Raw genomic sequence first — 2,005 nt, 5'->3', positions numbered from 1 at the left:
TGTTTTAAAGATTTAGCCAGGGGAGGTTAGCCAAAATCAGCTTTCCTGTTTCGGTGTCAAATTACCTAAACTGTGTTGGTGCACCGTAAGACCAAACGAACAAGTTTCCCATGACAGTTAAAAAGTAATTTTCTGGACAGGCAGGATGTTTCATTAAGGAAGATTATTAAAAAATAGATATAAGCCAAATATAATTATGGTTCACTGGCATTTTTACTGTGTAAAGTTTGAATAAAATACCTTCAATAAAGACAATACTATGATTAGTAACTGAGTAATGCATCATTATGGTTCTTCTACGCTGTACTATCTCTTTCTAATCCATCTAAGATTTCATGGATATAAAACCATGCATTTTGAACAAAATTAAATGGGATAATATTAAAGCAAGGTAGAAGTTTGGTTGATAGACACTGCATCTTTACTGGTCTCCATCATTATGAAGTTTAGATTAAATTCCTTCATTACTTTATTCTTCAAAAGTGTCTCTTTTTGGAGAAAAAGTGACGGCGATCAATGCTCGTGGAAATTAATGAACAATTTCCTTCAAGGAAGTCCACTTAGCGGTAGCTAAGACAAAGTCTTGACAAAAGTGTAAGATTTTATTAAATGAATCAACATGTGAATGATAAAAGAAATAAGATATGCCATGTTTATTTTGATGTTGAAGCTTAACTTTACAATATCGAGTCAGTGGTTCCTGTATATATGTATATATAGTGCACTCATGAAAAAAGAGGAGTTTCATCAGTTATAAGTTGATGCAAAAAAATTAAGTCCGGATACGAATAATGACTGACAAGTCAAATAAAAACAACACAAAACACGAATACGTACCATTTATCTCACCCCTTCGATCATTGTCTTCGACAATCATATCATTCTCTGAAACGAATACTTCCTTTGCAATTTTAAGATGAGTTTTAAAATCATTTGTCTGTGTTAGTTTGCCTATCTGTGTTTCGCTCAATTGCAATGATTTTGTTTTAAATGAAACCATCATACGTGTACAATTATAATCAGATTTGACATCTATAAGCTTCATCAACCCGTGCAAATGTTCTATCAATAAATGTTGTTTCTCCTTGTAGGTATTGTATGTAAGGGAGGCACATTCTACGAAACGTTCAATATCTTTCCTCTGATCATATATACACTGAATGGCTTTAACTTCAGGACCAGTTAGGTCAGATTTAAATAGAGCTAATAAAACAGCACATAATTGAAGAGTGTCCCACGTATCAATGTCGTCATTGACATCTTCTTGAAATAATTGAAGATACTCTGTTTTGTAATGTGTTTTAAATGTATATCTTGGCTCATTTAGCAAAATTCCAATGTCTTTTCCGCATTTTTTCTTTTCTCTTTTTATTATGGCCTTCAATACGATGGACGTAGCTTGTTCCAAAAACAATATATGCCTCAGGTAGTGTTCATGCTCTCTAGTTATATCACTGCTCTGTTGTAGCGTTAATTGAAATATAATTTCAAATTAATTAGTTCAAAATTCATATTATGAAATTTGTGTGGCTTTCGTCGCTTAATAAATTTGTTATAGTTCCATTGCTTTTATTTTAAGAAAATATATTGAACATTACTGAAATGACAAATGATTACTGTGATAATTTTGAAATTTGATACACTTTGATTAAAAAAAATGATATAAATATACGACGTTCAATCAATTTTGAAATGATAATACATTCAAATCTAACTTAAAAAATTGTTTTACAATAGTTGAAACAATACTTGTACGAAATTATATTTTATCTGAGAAGTAGAAAAAATTAAGCAAAATTATCAACAGACAGTAAAGTTTACCGATGATGGCAGCTCCATTGTAACTTTTTATTTTGTGTCCGTAGAGATGTTTTCCGTTTTACTTCTAATTGTCAGGCATACAATCTAGTCCAGAAAGAAAATAAAATAATTCATACGTGGTTCACGCACTGTTTTATAAAAATAACTTTATTAATACATTTGTGCTGTGCGCGTTTGCATACTA

The 2,005-nt window shown here is 31.0% G+C and overlaps 1 protein-coding gene across 1 annotated transcript; it reads right to left on the bottom strand.

The window, feature by feature from the left end:
• Positions 1-645: 645 nt before the first annotated feature.
• On the bottom strand, positions 646-2,005 carry LOC132731472 (uncharacterized). The gene is made up of 2 exons (XM_060717665.1): positions 1,822-2,005; positions 646-1,459 (listed from the first exon to the last, which is right to left on the bottom strand). The coding sequence occupies exons 1-2, from the start codon at positions 1,837-1,839 to the stop codon at positions 773-775; spliced, it is 705 nt and encodes a 234-aa protein (XP_060573648.1). The 5' UTR covers positions 1,840-2,005; the 3' UTR covers positions 646-772.

The sequence above is a fragment of the Ruditapes philippinarum genome, unplaced genomic scaffold, assembly GCF_026571515.1.
Source record: "Ruditapes philippinarum isolate M1 unplaced genomic scaffold, ASM2657151v2 ctg13934_1_1_1_1, whole genome shotgun sequence".
In the NCBI taxonomy this organism is placed as follows: Eukaryota; Metazoa; Mollusca; class Bivalvia; order Venerida; family Veneridae; genus Ruditapes; species Ruditapes philippinarum.
This window is presented reverse-complemented; position numbering and strand designations above follow the sequence as displayed.